The sequence below is a fragment of the Coloeus monedula genome, assembly GCF_965178545.1.
Source record: "Coloeus monedula genome assembly, chromosome: 4".
In the NCBI taxonomy this organism is placed as follows: Eukaryota; Metazoa; Chordata; class Aves; order Passeriformes; family Corvidae; genus Coloeus; species Coloeus monedula.
The window spans coordinates 22119156-22138498 of record NC_138784.1 but is presented as its reverse complement, the minus strand read 5'-3'; the positions used below and the strand labels follow the sequence as shown (position 1 = coordinate 22138498).

The window sequence follows — 19343 nt, the reverse complement described above, 5'->3', positions numbered from 1 at the left end:
GACAGTGTGAGGTTGGAAAGCAAAGGCATGGGAAATATGCAATGAAAAGCCAAAGAGGAAGATACCTCTGTATCAGGTACAGCAGAGACCTGCCCCTCCATTCTCTTATAGCACATCAACAGATAGAAGCTGCATTTATTAAGAGCTGTTGTGCAGCCAGGCAAAGAAGTGGATCCTCACATGGCAAGAGGCATAAAAATAAACTGAGAATTAAAGAATATGAATCAGATTTGTTATAGGGAAGAGTAAGGGTGGAATAGACATGACTGTGCTTGCATCTTAAAAACAGTACAAAGATTTCTATGGTCAGAATCAGTAGAAATTTTGACTGGTCACAAAGAAGAGTACCACCATGCAGGAGGTGAGGTATAAGGGTGTACATAATAGCCCAGAAAGACTGACAAAGGACATTTGGAATAATCTTTGCTAGAATATTCAAGATTAGCTGGAATTTAATTTTCTGTCATGTTTTAGTAAATAATCCAATTGTGACAGAGAGAGGTGAACTAAATGACCACTTAGAAGCATCCCCAAAGCAAAGCCTGTGGCACTAAATTCTTTCTTGTGAGCAAGGAATATCAGAAACTTAGAACATAAGTGCAAGCAGACATAGACCTTGGCTTTAAGGAGAAAAAGTAAGTAGCACCAGTAAAAACAGGAGGCTTCAATTTCCCCAAAGGGTTTATCAAAAGTATGTTGAAATAGTAGACCATACTTAAAAATTTCTCCTTCTACTCATAAGTGATTTTGTAAAAGCACAAATGTTAAAATACTGCCTAAAATATCTACGATATGAGCAATTTGACAGGAAGGGCCCACAGTGTGTACCGTGAACCAGCAGATGGTGTTTTTACCAGCTGCTAGCAGAAGCTTGAGAAGCAAATTCAAGTTTTGGATCACATAGAGCACACCTGGGCCTTTAGAACAACCTCCTGCCACAGTCAACTGGGAGAATTTTTTGTCTGCAACAGTGTAATAACAGTTCTTAGCATTTTGTGCCAAGTATCACAAGGTAAACAAACTTTGTTCTACAGCCATCAGTCAGCTGGGAGTACTTCTGGATGTATACAAGAATTTTGTGCTTAGCCTATAACAATACCTGGTGAGCACTGCTCTGGGTCCTCGAGCTCTTGCATGCATTTTATCCAACACCATGTGCTTCAGTTTCTGGTAATACACAGGACCAAAATAAATATATGCTTCCAAAGGTTCTCTGAAAGAATAAAAACCAAACAAAACCAATATCCACAGTTAGCACACATTTACCTGAAGAGAGGCAAGAGTGTCATGTACAGGAGAAATGTGAAACAATTTGGAAATCATGAGTCCTAGAAAAATGTGTTTGGACCTTCTGGGCAATCATTCTGAAACCCCTTCTAGGGAAATCTTCTGAACACAGGGGCAGTACAGTGCCAGCACCACATGCTACTGTCTCCACTGCAGCAAGGAACACGCTCCTGAATTCTGGTCTTACGTTGTGCAGACATGCTGCTACAGCTGCAGGTACCTGTTTCAGCTGTCCCATGGTCCCTCCTCTGTCTGTAGCCATACAGGAGTGTTTCAACAGTGTCATCAGTAGCCAGGAAGGACTGTAAATGTGTCAGACCCTGAAGAGTGACTTAGGCTATTTCTGTTTACATTCCTTCACAAAGGGAAGCATATATGTAAACAAATACATCCAGCATAAATGCTCAAACCATTCTTTTTGTAGGAGCACTTTAAGAAATTTGCATTTGCAGGAATCACTTAGCACTGGCACTCTATGAGCCTGACAGTGTTCTCATCCACTAATTCTCCCTGCACAGCACTCTGAGGTACAGCCCAAAACCCAGACGGGTGAAAGCCCTCCTTGAGTGGCTGTGCATCAGCACAGCTGCCCCGGCAGCACTGCTCAGCAGCTGCATCCAGGGGACAAAGATCGCTGCCCTGGCTGGCACTGGGGGCTCAGATGAGCTGGGTTAAGGGCTCTTGAGAACTGTATTTAGGCACTTTCATCAGCTTGAGAACATCTGTAAGCAATACAGAGGGTGTTACTCCATTCTGTGAGCTGGAGTAATGGCTAAAGATTTCTGTGTTTAAAACACCCCCAACTGTAAGAAGAGTGTAAGTGCCTAAAGATCAGAAAGCAACAGTGAAAAGCACTCAGTCATTTCCCAGCTACCACCTTCACCCAGCTACCACCTTCAGCACTAAGAATGTCCAAATTTAACACAGGCAGGCAGGCAGACAGACTCAGCATGGCCACTGATTTGTTAGAGAAAAAAAAAAAAAAAGGTATGCGCAATGTAAAAACAAGCAGGAGACAACAGTATTGCACTTCCCTTTCAGAGTCATTACTGACATTATGCAGTGTTATTCCAAAAGTTGACTATTGAAGAAAATAATAAAACTTCATTAAACATTTGAAATCTGCAAACTTTCACATTGTTATGAAATCTGCCTTCAAATTTCATAACAAACAGATTAAGCCTGTGTAATTTGCTTGGAAAAAAGTATCAATGTCCTTAAGCAAAGTCTCTAAATAGGGCACTACAAAGTTGAAGTTTGGGGATGGGGGATTTTTAGAGCTAGATGATTTTCTTCTCCCTAGGGATCACGATTAGTCAGATTTTTTAAAAGCTATCATGATATACCAACAGGAAGTGTTTCGAGCACCAGGATATATATGTTGACATACAATTTATGGAATATGGAGTGAATAAGGAAAATAAAATCATATCTCCGAAACAAAAAGAGAAGCAACATATGGAATAAATTGGTAGGAAGGGCAATTAAAATAAAAAGTATATAAAAAAAACTTGCAAAAGAGATCTAAACTTGCTCCTTGAGAAGAAGGGGACTGGACGGATAATAAAAATAGCAGGAAGGTAGGATTAAGATACATTTTGGAAGGGCAGGCATGTGAAGCCATATGGCCTTTTCCTGTTCCTAAACTATCTTAAGTTCTTTGAACTCTGTGTCTCAGAAGCCAGTCTGATAAACACAGCAGGAAGTTTGCAGATTAGAGTATTATGCCAGACTGAAACATTGTGTAATCGAAAGAAAAAAAAAAGAAAAAAGGAAAAAAAGAGCACACAAAGAATATTGCCAAGGAACAGACGCTTGCCTCCAAATCCATATTTACAGTACTATTAAAGTCAACATGAACATGCTTATCTGATTCCAAGCATATGTAAGACTTTCTGCCGACAGAAACCTGAAATTTCTTACTATCTCTCAGAAAGAAAGCCTTGATTTTAGCTTTTTTGCCAGGCAGTAAAACTCGGGAAATTTTCATATGTACCACAAGAGCCATTCCCATTACAGCCACACGTACGCTAGCAATTTTTAAAATGTGGAACCACAAAATGCTTCTAAGAAAGAGAAAAATGCACAGTACTCTTCAGCCCCTTTTCTCAGTCTCACAGAGCAGTTTGCAAACAAGAGGAAGTTCCTGAGCTCTGAGACATGAGAAGATTCTTCAGATGTGTCTCAACAGGATTTCCCCACTCTCCTGAAACACCTTAATCTAAACAGCAGATTCTTACCCAGTGATCCCAGATGTTACATAGTCCTTCCCTAGGTAGTTATAACCATGGCGAATAAGATCTTCACACACATCCTTAACTTTACTGCCACCAAAAGCTGTTCCATAGTGAAATCTACCATCAAGCACCCCAGCCTTTCCAGCTAGGAGTTCAATCAACTTTCCTACCTGTGAAAGAAAAGCAGAGTTAACAGCCTGGTCATTAGGACAGGCACATTGCTGGATTGGGCAAAGCACAAGTTAGTCAGGCAAAGTGACCCAGATGGCAGCCTGGGCTATTGCATGCAACAGGAGGAGTGGAAGAAGCCCAAGAACCAGGAGTGTAAAGGGGGAAAACTGGACTCATCACACAGTCTGGGAACATCTTTAAGGTCCCAAGTCAGGCAGTTCCACTTCTTCCAGTTATCTGAAAAATGGGCAGGATCCAGAGTGGCCATCTGCTGTAGGAAACAGCCTTGGAGAGTGACTTGCTGCAGTGCAGCAGGGGGAACAGAAGGGAAGATGCTAACAAAGGAAGAAAGGTCAGAGGCTGTATAAAGGAAGCACTGAGGTCCCACACAAAGGCCAGGTATTCAGTGCAACCCTGAAGCACAGGTGCAAAACTTGCCTCAGTTTCAGGGAGGCATGTATAATTTAAGAAGTTTTATAGGTCTGGACCTATAACTGAAGCTCCTCTACAACCTTCACCTCACAGTCTGCCCCAGCCAAACTAGTGGGCACAGGCAATAGGGAAGGAAGAGGAAGAGCAAGAAATTTACAAACAGAAGGGGTGTAAGCGAAGTATTCAGTTGCATTCCTTTTAGCTTGACACAGAACAAAACGAGAATGATGCACAAAGAGCCTGCAACCCTACTCCTTTTACAGCAGGATGTTTCAAAACAGTGAAACAGAGGGCTGACTCCTCATAGCAGAACAAGTGTCATGGCATGATGACTGGAGAATATTCTCAGTGAAATCATGCTTCAAGCTTTTTTGTCTCTAGTGGCTGATCCCCTTCTCTTTCCCTCTTGGGGGACGGTGTCTCTTGAATCGAGCAGCACCACTCACCGTCATACGCGATGGGAAGCCATGAGGGTTCATTATGATATCTGGGCAGATCCCTGTATCACAGAATGGCATGTCCTCCTGAGGAACAATCAGTCCACACACCCCTGCAGAAGAGAAAACATTTCAATTCACAAAACAGCAAACCACCAGCAGGGCTGACGCTCATCACCAGATTTTCTTCAGTGTTTTCCTCCTCCTCTCTTTCTCATGGATCACTTTTTACCCGGATTCATTATCATGACCAGTACTTCCAAACTGCAGAGTAGAAGAGAGCCCTTGTGACAGGACTGACAAAATTAGCATACCCTTACATAATGCTCCCAGTGATTTGTGAGTGAGCAAATTAGGGAAGAAAGCTTTGGATCCTATTTTCAGAAGCAACTAGAAACTTCTATCCAGTCAAACTGGAATATCTCAAGGGGGACCTAGTTTTTAAAGCTGATGCTATAATTTCCTGAAAGAAAAAAATTAAGGAATTTGGCCTCTTAGGTTACGTCTTTGGACATACAAAATTATTATTGATTTGAAATTTATTTATCATATGTATCCCTGCTAAATACTGTCAATAAAAACATATCAAATGGGACGTTGACAGGGACTGAGAAGAGGTAAGTAGTGGAAAACGAGTAAAAAAACAACAAAGATTTTTTTCTGGTAACATCTGTTTGCTGAGCAAAGACTGTTATCGATGAATTACCAAGAACAATCCACTCCACAGACTGATTTTACTTTGTCAGTCCATGAACACAAACTGTCCCTTTAAAAGTTTTGGAGGCTTTTTTCAGTCTCTATCAGTATTGGATATAAAACAAAGAAAACCCTCCAAACTCTAAAACTATTGCAGAAAGAATAAACAGGAACACGAAAACTCATTTAAAATGGTCTATCATGCATCTCAAAACTTTCCTTCCAACCCTTACAACTTTCTACAGTGGATTCTGCAGATCAACATACTGCAGCCATAAATGATCAAGAGATCTAACATTCAAATTCAGGTGCTAAAATGCAGCTGCTTAAGCCCATACTCCTTTGAACCAAAGCTACTGTTTCAGCTGGACAATTTCTTCCAGAAGCCCTTAGAGCTGAAAAAGTCTGCAAGCTATTTGAGATCAGCCTGCTGCAACTGTGCCAGAGCACGCTTTGGGAACAGTCTTGGAGTGGAGGGGGCTCCTGGAAGACTGAGGGTACTGGTTACATCCCTAAAAAGGCATCCCCTGACCAGCCAGTTCACAGGGGGATATTGGCGTCTGCTCAGGAGGGAGCTCCTCTTCCACTGTCCAAGCAAGACAGGGATAGGTGTATGGGACAGTAGTTAATAGAATGAGAATGGTAAGTATGGGGGAAGGGAGCAGAAAAAAAAAAACGTCTGGGGCAAGGGTGTGTGTGCTGTTGTATTTAGTTTTTAAACCTATTGAAACTAATTTTCATTGTTCTACTGTGATAAATCAATAACATCCTTCCAGCCCTCCCTGCCAAGCAGCAATCATTTGCTGAAAATAAAAAAAAACCAACTCAAACCAACCCACTATCTCTTCCTTGCACAGCTTTTTTTGTGCTAAAATTTTATACATAAATACTCTCTTATATGTGTATTATTGTGCATGCATTCTGCCTTATTTGCATTTACTTCTAAGAAAGCATTATGTTGCATCTGGACTTCACGGCACCTGTAAGCCAAAAATTAAATCTTAGCTAACTTAAAATTACTTTAGGCTCTGAAAACCTTTTATATGCCAAGCTGGTTCCCATAGCAGACAGCCACTGTGTTGTTTGTTTTGTGTGAAAGTGAATGATAAAAGATCCATGAAATCGACACAGAAAGGCAGAACACCAGAAAGAACTGAGGGCTCTCCATCATAGCGGCTTCTACCCTCCGCTGACTTGTGTAACAATAGGACCTACACACCCAACTGCAGATCTAACACAGCTGTGCATTTCATTAGATGAAGAGCACTAGTGACACAAGTAAATAATTAACTTATTCTGGTCCGCTGACTGTGGTTATGAGACCAGTCATAGCTGACAGATTTTAATACAAGTTAACACAAAGACAGCATAATGAGCTTAGAAGTTAAAAACAAAATATTTAGACAGAATCCAGCAATGTGAAGCTCACTAGGCCATTTATAAAGTTTCTATTTTACAGAGAGGGGAAAAAAAAAGGGAAAAAAGAAAAAAAGGGAAAGCTATAAAGCCTCAGTTCTAAGCTTCTGCATTTTACAAAGTTGCTGAGCCTGTAGCAGATCTATAGCATGTCTCTGTGTATTTAGAGGACAGAGAGAAACTTCTTCGTAGCCTATGTTTTAAGAAAGTTCATTCAACTGTTAAAAAAGCTGAAAGACACCTTTCCTATATACAGTGCTACTTCTAAAAGCAAGTAACTGCAGTTTATTTCAAAATGTTATTTTGCAATCGCTTACTTTCAGAAGCTCTTTAGGAGATCAATGCTTGCAGGTCTACACTTTAAGCTCCTGAATTTGCTACTCTTTTTTATGCAGTAGAGCAGTACCAGGCAAGCAAACAACTGCAAAAATGCGATCAAGTGAATTAATCCATGTAAGTGGAATTATCACTTGCAACTGGCTAATAAAACAGTAAAGGAGTGGAGGCTGGATTTAAAACAGCCTCAAGTTCCAAGCCCTGCTCAAGTACGAACTGCATTTCACAACTGAGCTGCTCAACTACTCCCCATACAATATTCATAAATAAGGTACACTCGAACTAGGAGGCTGTTTTGCTCTGTGGCTCTTACTAGAGGTTAGTATTTCTTAATTGTTACTGATTTAGACATCACATGAAAATTGATCCCCAGCATTCATAAGAGGACATACAAAATAATTTGGTTTCATTCATTTCCCTCCCTCTCACAATTTTTATATGCTGCATCTGAAATGAAGCAATACAACTTGAGACTAAATTCTATACTGCAGTGGGCCTGAACGGCTCTCACCTATACGTTCTGATGTCTCATCTGGGACCAGAATCAGGTGTTAACAACCAGAAAAGGCTGCAGCCAAAACAAAAAACAAAATGTGGTTTTTAATGTGGATTAACAAGAGGGTTATGTGCTTGAGCAAGAAAGCATCTAGCAACTTGCTACATCTCATTTCGTTTCAACTGAACAACAAATTAAATTTAAGAAAAAAACCTTTTGTGTATAAATTTTGTAATGTCACCTTAGAGGGAAAATCAGTGAAAATGCTAAGAAATTCTTTTATGATATCAAAAAGAAGAAAAAAAAGTGGATTAATAAGCATGGCAGCTTAATGCAAGGGTAACAGTTTAAATTAGAATAACCTTAAATCAGACATCCACAGTGGTTTAACATGCAAGTATAAAACAGCCATAGGCAGTGTTTTTCAATGCTATTGTATGGCAGCCAATAAATGACAGCACCCTGACTACGCTTGATGGCCCCCAGCCCCACACACGCTATCAGCATCAATGCTGACAGCATCTCAAACCCATGTACCTCCACAAGGCACTGACAGCATAAAGAGCCCCTCGCCCCTGTACTTTTGTCTGAGTTTCTTTCCCTAATCAGGAGAAACTCAGGTTTCCAGAGCTGGTACCTTTCGTGTGGCTGCTTTTACAGTTTGCTGACAAACACGAGCGCAGCCAGACTTGTAAAACCTCGGTTCGGCGCAGAGGGGGAAGGGGGGCGGCCGGGAGGGGGCAGGGACAGAACACAACAGTATGGGAAAGTTTTTCACCAGGCCACGATAAGGTGCCTTCTATACACACACACGCCAAATGAAAAAAAAAAAAAAAATCATCAAATAAGTCAAAACAACCTAATATAGAAAACTAATTACTACCAGCAGGAGGGACATTAGAAGCAAAGGAGACGACGTGAATAGAAGCAGCAGCAATACCAGTTTCTATCAGCAAGATAAAAAGAAGCGCATTACTAAACGTGCTTGTTTACTTACTCTAATGATACGGTGGTAAAAGAGCTAAAACTGACTTGAAAGGCATCTATTTTAGCTTTGCCAGTTTGCCAGAATTTGGAAACACTCTTGAGAAATAAGACTACGTCACATAATTAAGCAAAGTTGTAGCTGTAACACAGCGCTGTATGTTACGGACAAGTGACAGATTTGCAAAAATTAGCAAGGCTGAACAAAAAATGTACAGCTGCTTCAAAACTCTCTAATTACATACTGTGTTGGCTAACTAAGCATAAAAGAAGTCTTGAAGAAAAAAAAGTGCTGCATCACATAAGCTTTGTTCAGTATTGAATCATTCACTGATCTATCATATCCCTTGCTACATCCCGTTTGACATAAGAGGTAAAGAACAGAATTAAAATTAACAGATAAATAATGCATAAGTAAACTTGATTAGTTTTCTTATTAAAAACATCACTCTAAATGAGAGGAGGTGCTAGAAGACAATACAGTTTGTACACTGCTTTCCCATGAGCTGCTGAATGGTCTGATGTGATAAATTTGCATAGTCTGAAGCACACAAAGAGCTGATTAATTGAAACCCTTACAATGCTTCTGGAAGCAGCTATTGTAAAACAATAACCATAGGAACTTTACAAAATACACATGGCTGAATGAGTCAAGAGCTTAATAAAATGTGTTTTCAGGATACACTATTTGGAAACAGATTTAGAGATTTTTATTTTGTGCCATAAAATGCTAAATCACCCTAATTTCAGAGGTTCAGTTGAGGATTTACTGAAAAGGTCAGAAGGTTACCTGTTTGCTGCTTGAGATAAAAAAATGCAGTTATTTTCTTCTTAAGACAGCAAGCTAAGCAGCAGTTTTGTTAAAAATAAATAGAAAAAACAGTATGGGAAGTTTTAATGGCATTCTGACATTTTCTCAAATTCAACTTCTGAAGATAAAAATATGGCAAGAAATCCCTACCTTCAGTGATGCCTAATAACTACTAATCATCCCGCATTCCTGCAGTCGATTAAGAGCAAATTCCTTTTAATGCCACTTCAACCATTTAATTGCTATAAAACCACTGATGCTCTATTAGAGATAAAGTACTAAGTCTGACTTATAACATGGGGGGAAATGACACAAGTAGCCATTTAAAACTAACATTTCATTTTAAATGTTCTGCTTATCCGTACTGTACAAGTGCCCATTAAAAGGAAAAAGATAAATTCATCTCCGCTATGAAATTAGGCAAGCAGATGGCAGATGATCAAGCTAGTAAAAATTTCAGAAAGTAAGCAAGGTCAGACTTGCTTTGGTAGACAAGTGGTATTGTCATGAAGTTTATGTAGTTGATAATACTGTGAATGGATTTTGTTTTGACACTAAAGAACACGGTTCATTTAGGAAAACAAAGACCATCTTTCATGAATTTAAACTTGCTTCCTTGTCTTTAGAGTTGTTTAAGTGCAGATACTTCAGAAAGGTTTAATCCTTTATCTTAGATCTTCAGCTATTAAAAAGCTTCTGTTTGCCAGTTCAAACAATCTCTTGCTTAAATACAGTTTTTCCACTCCTCAGGAATACTGTTCAGTATTGCTGCTTAGTTCTGTGATCTACAGGACCTTTGTTGGAGGTGTTAATCCTTTTTCACATGAGAGACTGAGAAATGTTCTTTCAGAGAAGTGTTATATTGCTTTTTTTCACATCAAAGGAGCCCAACTTTTTCCTCATTGTGACTTGTAGCAAAGCAAGAGGAAATCTGGAAATATAATAATTTACTTTGTATGGAACTCAGATGAAGCTTCTTTAGCTTAACAATCCTTTTGCCTTCTGTGCTTTGAAAAGTGACTTTGCTTGAGGAATACAAGATTAAAACAACAAAATAATTAACCAAAAAAGTTTCTTTATCCTTCTGGAAAATATATGATGCAACACAGTGAAAACAAAGTCCTGCAGTTCAGGACAACCACCAGAGAGGATTTATCTGTGAGACACTAGAAGCTTACTGACTTTACAGGCTATAGAGACAGTCCCAGACTCAAAGATCTTACTGCAACATCCAGTTTGAAGATTAATATTAAAATAAAGCAAAATATTTGCATTTCAGAAGACAACATGGTGGCCTCATTTGCTTGGGTTTTTTTCCTTCTCCCCATATACTTCTTTCTTGAGAGGCACTGAAGGACAGGCAACCTTTTCCAGGCATCTTGGAAGGAGTGTACTTAAACAACGGACGCACGTGAAAAGAGGGTGTGGTGGACAGGCCAGAAGTGGTGACCCTTGCCAATACCATGTTGACATGTGAGAGGACACAAGGAAGGCAGCAAATACAGAGGCAGTGACATAGATCTGTATTATTACAGAGGCCTACAAAATCTACCTACATATTTAATGAAAGGCTTTTCTGTAACAAAAGGCTAAAGCTGGTTTGTGAGATTTAATCTGTTGTATCCCAGACGCTTTCTAATTCCCTTACTCTGCTTCCTTCTGCTCCAGTGACAAAGCACAGCTTTGAAATACATATCAATTTGGAATACAGCAAAAAGCCCATCAAAAAGTTTGAGATGTGGTTTGTGCAATCTCTTATTTTGCACATATTTCATTATTTAGAACCCACTACTACTACGATTCCCTGAAATCAAATTTCATCTTCATGCATTCCTTCTAGAAAATAAAAATATTTCATGAAAAAGACTGTAAAGCAGATAGACATATGCTTTTCCTCCTTCTCAGTGAACCAAGGTACTTGCTAGTTTAAGCTCATTACATGTTTAAGTGGCCCTATGACAGGCTTAAAGATAAGTCACAAATTAAACTTGAAGTGGTAATCACCTGCATTCAGACCAAGACGAGAGAATAAATTCAGAGCTAATTAAAAATTCTCTCAATAGAAAAAGTTAAACTGTTAGTATTATAATTTCTGTTTCATGATTGTCTATATTCTTCTGATATGACTGATCCTTCCCCAGTTTGATGTCAGAGGATGGTACTAGATGCAATGTTAAAAAGCTCTCAAAGGAGATTCTGCCTCTCCTTTTCATGCCTTTTCTCCAGTCCTGCTATTGTCAGTATTGGCTTCCTCATTGTACAGTTAAGCTGCAAAACAGTGAACTCCACTGTTCTTGTCAGTATTTTTTTCTTAGTATCTACCAAAAGTTATCTTCTCCTTTCTCCTGTTTAGTGTTACATCTTTTTCTATAATGCACTACAAGCCAGTGAACTGAGAGGTTTATTGCCAGGAAGGCTAGTAAATGAGTCCTAGCAAAATGTAATAATTTGGAATATGATCACTCCTCTGATCACAAGGGATTACTATAGATTGATGTACAGGACAGCTACAGGCACATGCCTGCAAACTCTGTAACAATGTAACTCCATTGCAATGTTCCTGCTCCTATCTCCAAAACCAAGCTGAAAGTGACATTCTAAATAATTGATGGGTTTGGCTTATTATTACTATAGGTCCCAAGCACAGACACTGGGTGATCAGCCACTGTTAACCTGATGAAATGCCAGGCATAATTATAGGTGCCCTTAAAGTTTCCTACAGCATTTAGGATATTGCTTTTCATCACCCTGGGATTTCCACAGGTAGTTGCTTGCTCTAGGCTGTTAGATGTCTTATGTTCCTTTTGTCATATGGAAGGCCCTTAGCACCCTAAAGCCATACTGCAGCCTACCTGACACAATTCTGCTTCCTTCTGTCATTCTTCTCACTCGTGGGTTCTACATTTGTGGAGCACTCTTTTTATTAATTTTTGGAGGGATATGAAAATCAGTTCTATTTACATTCTGTTCAACTATTTCAACAGGTGCATTTTAATAGCTTAAACTAGGAGAAAAACCTAACCTGCTTAAATTTTTCATGCAAATCCCTGCAAATATTTATCATGATTAACCAAGAGGCTTCTTTAATATAATTCACAGGATTTTTAAAAATATTCTAATAAGAAAATTTGTCCTGCACAGTACTGATTGTACTGTTATATAATAACTTGCTGCTAAAATGCTAAAATGCATACCACTTATAAGGAGAAGGGTCCAATTAGACAAAGCTACATCAAGAAATAGGTGCTGCCCTAACAGTGCTCACAGGCTTTTAAGCACTGCACAACTTCACCGTGTACGAGACTAAATAAGTATTTGAAAGAGAATCTATACAAAATTTTGCTGGAGGAGGATCTTCCTTAAGAAAAGGAAAGAATGGGGCAGTTGAACCATTCCAATTGCTCAACTCTTTCTGTTTGCCTCTAAAGCTAATGATCTTCCTCCCCTCACTTACCAAAACTATCCTGTAAGGCTGTAGGGTAAGAACTTGACTCAATTTTATAAGGAAAGTCAAGTATGCACTGCTGCATCTTTACTTTTTTAAAACCTTCAACAGTACTGGTTTCCAAATCACTTGGGGACTCTGTGGGAATAGCTTTGTATTTTTAGATCAAAAGCCATATAAAATCAAGAAAAATATTTCAGTGCTTATCAGAAGAGTTTCTCTTCCTTAGTAACAACAGAAACAAAGGAAGTATTCCCTGAGAACACAGAGCTTCAAAAACCAGTTTTGTGGGTCTGTGGAAAGACACTGTGGAATTACAAGTGACCTGGGAGAGAGATGGAAGTACTGAGAAAGTATTAGCAAGTATTAGGTACTCTTAACAGATAACACACAAACTTGAAGCAACATCTAGTAACAGCTGTCATTGTGATCAACTACTGCCTTTTGCACCCATTTTATCTCTTCTGATTGACAGGTTTGCTGTAGGTAGATGTCCTGACCACCTAACCTGGACGCTACAGAAATGTGGATTACTGTGGTTAGCTCTGTATCTCATGACAAGGATGCAGCCTTTCACTTCAGTTACACCTGGCCAGTAGTTATTAAGACAGGATCACAAGGGGTGTACAGGCTGCAGTAGAAAGGATTTGGTAATATCAACCTCTTTGCCTCTCCATCACATCTGACAAGAGACCAAGGAATGTTCTAAAGCCAAAATAAGACCTAAAAATTTAACAATGCTCAGGTAATAGCACGGCACATACACTAAGGCAGAAGGTCATGCTGTGAATACTACAAATCTCGATTTTCCAAGACTACAGAATGATAAGAATGTGTCAAAACCTGTCCCACACTGACACCAATAGGAACAAAACATGCTTTTAAGTTGGTTACAGTCAGACTGTTTTCAGTCACTTCTTTCTTAACACTCTTCCAACTCTTTTGAGATTCAGAGGATGATCTGAGACTCATATTTTTTTACATTCAGGTCAAAGGGAGTTCACTGCTTTTTTTCAGCAGATATGGAAGAAGGTTCCTGATTTTCATTTTCCTAGTAACATTAGAACTTGAGAACTGCATGCCACCAACAGCTTCCTAGTAGGTACTCATTTTCAGGTTTTGGTTTGAAGATCCAGAGGTGCTCCAGATCACATCCCAGGTGTATTTTTAAAAAACATTCTCCCTTTCTTTCTGCTCTCTGCTGGTGCACTCCTAGTTGTGTTCCTGATTTGCTTCCCTTTTACACCATGGTCCTGAGCTATCTACCTGCAGTCTTGCCTTTAGAGCAGAATGTCTGTACCGACCTGCAAACATCTCAGTTTCATCTCTCATCTTTTCTGTCCATTCAGAATCTCTCCAGTCTCTCCCTTGATAACCCACAGACAAATCTATCACCTAAACCCAAATTCTCACTTAGGAAAAAAGCCCAACCAAACCTCAAAACCTGTTCTTGTTTAAAATGGGCAACTACTGTATTTTCCAGATTCATAGATCAACCGAGAGTTGTTTTTGCCAATACTTCTCTGTTTCAGTAACATCATTGCTGAATTAGGTGAACTTAATCAAAAAAAGGGATACGGGCTTCTATCACTGTATTCATAAAAGATCTGAACCAATCAATGGAAACATACATGATGATATTATGTATGTATAGTAGGCATATACAACATGAATTTATTTTTATTAAATGTGTCCTTTACCTTTCTGCCCATGACGACTGCTAAATTTATCTCCAATTTCTGGACGTCTGGTTTGCCTCAGCAACATTTTGATCAAGAAAGCATCTTCGGCATTTGATGAAATCATTACTTTTTCAATGTAAGAATCAGTGGCGCCTTTGTAGCTAGCAAAAGAAGCCAGAACATTAATTTTATTTCTATGAACCAAACACAAGTTACAGACAACTATCTGTATTATACTATCTTGGTAGGCTCCCGACCAAACTGTAATCTTTATGGAACTTATATATGGGGAGAAAAGATTATATATATATATATATATGTTTATGTATATATGCTTACATAGAAGTTCCAGAGTATAGCCTATTTCTGGAAAAAAAAGTTTTAAGAGCTACAATAGGAACTAAGGGAGAATTAAGCTGAACTTGTAAAGAACAAGGTATATTTTTTTTCTCATGGGCTCTTCTTGACAGCAAAAACTTTCTCATATATTGCAAATTTCTTGATCTTCCATTAAACAAACAAAAGCCAAATATAGTTGAAGAAGGGAGTTTTCTAGAATTGAGTATTTTCTCAAACACCTCTCTCCTTCATGTAATTTGCCCAGCTCTAAAGTTATATTGTAACATACGTTACTGGCACATCTTTGTACTGCGGCTGCTGAGGCACACTGCTTCCTTCCAGAGGTGTCTGCGTCACAGTTGGCATAGATTTGTTCACAAGGACTTGCTTATTTTCTACTTTTTCACCTACAGAGAACAAGAAGAAAAAGCACCATGAAAATGTGTCTGTGTTAGAAATATATTTCAAGCTTTTAAAAAAGAAAGTAAGATGGAAGACAAACTGGGAGGAATACGCCCAAGAAGTATGCTCTGTTATTTTATTAAATATTGAATGGTAAGAGAATCACTAAACCAGCTTTCTTTGGTAAACCAAATCCGAACAGCTAGCATGCTGGGTGCACTATGAGAACAGCTATTCACCATACCCTGGGTCAAAAGACTGCACAAAACCATCTGAAGTCATCTGCTCTAAGTATGGAGAAAATTAACAGGGAACACTTTAAATGACAAATTTTAGAAATTCACACCTAAATTTGGGACAGCCCACCATTCCACAGTGAGCTGTGCAAGACTACTCTCAATCTCTCCTTGCATTTACATATTTCTGTTGATACTGGTGTCATACACAGCTTTTCCCTGCTCCATTCCCCTATCCTGCCCTTTACATTGAAAACCAGATCACTAAGATGCCCAGTGATACAACTGCACACCAAGTACCTACCTCCCACCTCCTCCACTAAATTACACTGAACTTCAGCCTGTTTCTCTTCTGTCCACATGAACTATCTCAAATAGGTTTTTACCTACATGCTGAGAACAGTCTCAGTCTGGAGTCCAGCCCAGTCCTATCTATCCAATACTTCAGAAGATTCTTGCCTTTTTTTCTTAATTAACTTTGAAAGCTCCATTGTGATGTGTTGAAGAGCAAAATTGACCCAATTGTGCTACTATAATGGAATTAAGTTTAGTGCCCTTTAAGACACATTTCTTACTAGATCTTAGCAGATCTATTAAGCCATTTTCTAACTAAAGGATGACAGTATGGGAGGATTCTTTCTCAAATCTATTACCGCTGGAAAGTCATACACCTATCTTTGTATTTCTATTTATTTATTTTCTTATCTCTCTCAAAACATCTTTCTAAAGTGTTAAAACCACAAGGTTTTACTTCCTCAAACAACTGCATTCACTGATATCTTGCTAGGAGATTTTGATACATGAAATCAAAATAATAAGAAATCTATCTCTATCCTTATGAAAACAACAGTACATGACAGACAAACAGGATAGAGCTACGGTACTAAAAACTTGCCAGTTTGGGAATACAACAATACAAATTCTAACGCTTCAGTAGATTCACATTATTGAAGACTCACTCTTCCACTTAAGTATAAAGCTACCTTTTTTCATGCATAAACCACTCCCACCCCCCACCAATGACTGGTAACATGCTGCTTTCAGGAACCAACTTTTTAAAATTTTCCATTACAATGGTGTCATCTTCAAGACAAAAAACCTCCCCAAACGCTAAGTATAAAACAAGGTGCACAGGAAATACTGACAGAACATTAATTTCCACTTAGACAATGACCATGCCATGAGTGAACATGCAGTCTGACCTACCTGGAGAGCAGATACCATCAGCATCTAAAATCTCGTGGCGCCAGATTGGTTTACGGGTAGCTGCATCCAGCATCGGCCCCATCACTTTATCAAATGTCTGGTTTGTGTAACGCTTCAGCGTACACTTGGCATTCTTGTACACAAGACACCTCCCGAAACCTAAAATGGAACACAAACTCATCTGCCTAGGAGTTCAAAGATCCTTTAGAACACATGATCAGAATGAACCAAGAAGTCTGATCCACCTGCTGAGCTACAGAATCTGAAATATTTTTCATTAGTTAGATTATTCATTAGCTTGAATATGCATAACGTTGTACATGGGTACCTAGTGGTGCACAATTTAAACATCAGACTGTGTATGCTGCTTTTTTTTAGATACTGCACTACAGTCTAATCCTGAACTGTGCTAATCTGCCTCTGTATCTCTGCACATACATGCACACATCATTTCTCTTGAATCGTTTTTGTGGTCTCCAGGAAGATGTAACATGGGAGAGGAGACTGTAACAGGGGGAGAGCAGCACCTCTTCCTTTCATGAGGTCTAAGAAACCTGAACTTTTACTCGTGTTTGTGGCTGGCATAAGATAGCCTACCAGGAAAGTACTGACCAAGTGTTTAGTATAATCAACCCATTACTCTTTCTTCCCTCAGCTGAAAGAATTCTGAATTACCTGTTATTATAAAATAACAGGTTTTGGGCTTTAGATGAGAAAAGCAGAATCTCTGGAATTTCTCTACAAGTACAGCAACTAACCACGATACTAAAGACTTTAATCACATTTAGAATTGCAGAGAGCCAAGAGCAAGGCTTGCTAATAATCCTGCCTTATTTTAGTTCATTTGAAAGATGGTTGTGGCCACATACAGTACATCTATATCTTTAGATTATGTCAAGTAATTCCTGACAAGCACCACAGTCCCTGTTAAATGTTACCAGTCTACCAGAAAAGAAAACATTCAGTTTTAAATCATGCCTGTTGTTGTTTTAGAAAAGGAGGCATAAATTAAATGCAGCAGACATTAATGCCAAAGATACATGTCTAGGAATACTATTATTGCTGCCTAGCAACTAGGAGGAAGGGAGCTGGGGAGGGGGGGAATAAAGTGATGGAAGAATCTGATTTTGGCCACCCGAAACTAAAACCAATTTGATCACTGCACTACGCCTGCTTTCATAGGAATTTATTTAGAAAAGGGAGAGAAGAGAGACTAAGTTTTCAGGCAACTCTCCTCGAGCCCTCAGCAGCATTAACACGAAGTGCTGAAGAAGTGTAGAGAGTGCGAGACAGGCTAGACCTATACAGACATGGGCCCCTGTTAGTTAACCTTCCCTTTGGTACTTATGTACTTTTAGTACATACACTGCACCACAGATTTGGTATTTTAAGAAAGCAGGTTAATTAATTTGGCTCTGCATAAACACTAGATTATTTTGCTTTAGACAATACTATTATTTTCTCTCAGAAAGTAGGCAATACTGCTATTGCACCCTCAGAACACCAAGTTCCCAAAGATACAAACTGCCTCGGGTTGTATTCCTTTCCTAAATACATTCACAAGTCTAATTTCATCTACTGCTTTTGTTACTGGTGGAAATAATGAGACCTCTCTGTTAGTAATGAACAAAGGTTCAGGCAACCATCTAAAAAGCAAGCCCAACAGAACAGATTAACTCATGCCTTATGTTTCTGGTAAACTAAGTACTTACACTTTTTTATTTGAGGTCAGAAGTTAGCCTTTTTGTCTTACAATATCCTGACTCAGAAGTTTATATGCATGTTGGCAACTTCACCACACTATTGTATGCATGGAGTTACAATCACTAATACAGAAAACAAACAAAAGCATTCAAAGCAGTTCGGGAATTCAATTTCTTAACTGGAGATCTAATGCTCGTAACTGCAATAAAAGTTACTAAAAGATAACACAAGGAGAAAACAAGTTTATAAGAATATATATTGGAACACACACTGGAGAAGTGAGAAAGAGTTGATGGATCTTACCTCTGTCCAAAGAGGCCTTATTTAAGACAAGAGCATCTTCAATATCATAGCCACTGTAGCTCATCACAGCGACTGTGGCATTCTGTCCAGCAGGGAGTTTCTCAAAATCTATCAGTTCTATTGTTTTTGTTTTTACCATTGGCTTCTGTGGATAGGCTAGCAGATACATCAGAGTATCTATCCTGTTTCTTTGGTTGTATCCAATAGTACCTGCATGTAAAAGAAAAACAAAAGCAGTGAACATTAGTGACTATTCTAGAAATGTTTTGGGTAAAAAATCACCAAAAAGCAAATTAATTAAAATCACACAGAAATTCTTCAAGAAAAGAAGGGGAAAAAATAATAAAAGAATCCAAACCAAAACAACTTTACATTATTATATTTAAATAAATATGTAAATAGTTTCTTAATTTAAGCTTCCAGAAGAATTATTCATTTTCTCTTAAAGAGGAAAAAACTAAACATCAATATAAAAAGAACAATAACAAAAGAAATAAAAGCTGTTTGACTAAATGCAAATAAGATTTTTTTTTTTTAATCACAACACTGAATCCTGCAAGTATGAAGTTTCCTTTTATTGTTCTCATAGCCACCAGGTTTGGGTTTTTTTGTGGAGTTCAACTTGTCTTTCAGAGACCTGATCCAAAATTTCATGAGAATCAACAGAAAGACTATTGCTGAGTTCAAGAGAAACTGTGGATCAAGCTCTTCATCCTCAACATC

The 19343-nt window shown here is 38.7% G+C and overlaps 1 protein-coding gene across 2 annotated transcripts in view; it reads right to left on the bottom strand.

Moving 5' to 3' along the window:
- POLR3B (RNA polymerase III subunit B) overlaps nt 1–19343 on the bottom strand; it is a 72767-nt gene that overhangs the window by 8815 nt on the left and 44609 nt on the right. Inside the window, exons 20-26 of one of the 2 annotated variants that reach the window (XM_082279553.1) lie at nt 18621–18830; nt 16614–16772; nt 15059–15176; nt 14449–14591; nt 4574–4677; nt 3528–3694; nt 1100–1213 (exon numbers count right to left, since the gene is read on the bottom strand). In XM_082279553.1, the coding sequence (XP_082135679.1) occupies nt 1100–1213; nt 3528–3694; nt 4574–4677; nt 14449–14591; nt 15059–15176; nt 16614–16772; nt 18621–18830 (1015 nt within the window). The remainder of the gene's footprint in view (nt 1–1099; nt 1214–3527; nt 3695–4573; nt 4678–14448; nt 14592–15058; nt 15177–16613; nt 16773–18620; nt 18831–19343) is intronic. The other variant, XM_082279554.1, reaches the window with a different exon arrangement.